The following is a 1,316-nucleotide window of genomic DNA, read 5'->3' on the forward strand; positions in this document are numbered from 1 at the left end:
TCAATACATCAAAAATCAGAATTTTTAAAAAAATCATGCAGATTGAGATCTTCAAAGATAAATTAGTCTCATCAGTTTCCTTGAAATAAGTTTAATTATTCGATACAACAAATTTAATAATCGTATAAAAAATCACCTACTGCCTTAATGGTATCAAAATCAAAGAAGAAAATAAAATAATTTAAAAATGTTTCATACCAAACAGCGCCAGAAGGAGTAAAATTGTCGTTTTCATGATGAAGAGTTTTGCAGTCCAGTACTGTAGTATACTCAAAGAAGAATATCTTCTCACATCAGTGTCGGATGGCAATTCCCTAACCTTTTACTAACCTATGTAACTTTGTTATTCCCTAACCTTTTGCAACAGGAAATTCTCTTTCGCTATCAGTGGAAAGTGGTGCCATTTTATTACAAACCGGAACACAGTATCTGATAGCCTCGTCCAGAACTAAATTTTTTCCTTCAATTGTATCCAACATCTATGTGGTTAATTAAAAAAAAATCGCATATTATTATAAAAGAATAACTTTTTTAATGAAAATTTATTCTAAAAATGCTATCTTTCAAGACGGTAAGCGAGCATCATCATTAGTAATAAGAAAGACGATGAGTTTCTGCTTATTGCGTTGAAACAGCAATCTGTCTCTTGGACTTATGAATACAGGGTGATCGTTAATGACCATCTTTGAAGTATATTTCTAACATCCATTTTCGGAAGTGAAGTCAAAAAGTATATATTTATGAGAGAAAAAAGGATATCAATCACAGGTTATGAAGCCAAAACTGAAAACATCAAAACCTGTTTAATTGCGAGAGGAAACAGAAAGGAGTGGAAAATTGACTTTCACAAACACCTCTTATATCAGCCGGCAATAAGAGTTTCAAATTTGTTTCTGTATCTTTGTTTCTATCTTCGCTTGAATATTAATTCACTAGAGGGGAGTGGGGTCAATTGTAAAATTTTTTGCTTATTACATTTTTAACTAACAAAAAAATCCAATATATTATTAGTATTAATTGACAGACGAGTAAAGTAGACTATCCTCTACTAGAAAAAAAAATAAATATCTTATTTTAAATGTTATTATATTCGTTATTAACAATTTTTGACAGTCGTGCACTTGTTACAATTGTCCCCACTTACTGGGTCACTTGTGACAGTTCATAAATTCAACTAAAACATAGTTAATTACACTTATTATCGTAGTTGTGATATATTTTTTTATTGATCAAAATAGTAGTGATACTTTAGGAGCAAAAATAATAATGAGCAGAGACCTAAAGGGTAAAACTTCTAACTTTAAGGGGTTAAAAAT

The 1,316-nt window shown here is 30.2% G+C and overlaps 1 protein-coding gene across 1 annotated transcript in view; it reads right to left on the reverse strand.

Annotated features, from left to right (window-relative positions):
- Positions 1-375, reverse strand: part of LOC107457077 (uncharacterized) — a 9,297-nt gene extending 8,922 nt beyond the window's left edge. Inside the window, exon 1 of the mRNA XM_016075137.2 lies at positions 199-375. Coding sequence (XP_015930623.1) covers positions 199-235 — 37 coding nt within the window. The 5' untranslated portion in view covers positions 236-375. The remainder of the gene's footprint in view (positions 1-198) is intronic.
- Positions 376-1,316: the final 941 nt, after the last annotated feature.

This window comes from Parasteatoda tepidariorum, chromosome 7, assembly GCF_043381705.1.
Source record: "Parasteatoda tepidariorum isolate YZ-2023 chromosome 7, CAS_Ptep_4.0, whole genome shotgun sequence".
In the NCBI taxonomy this organism is placed as follows: Eukaryota; Metazoa; Arthropoda; class Arachnida; order Araneae; family Theridiidae; genus Parasteatoda; species Parasteatoda tepidariorum.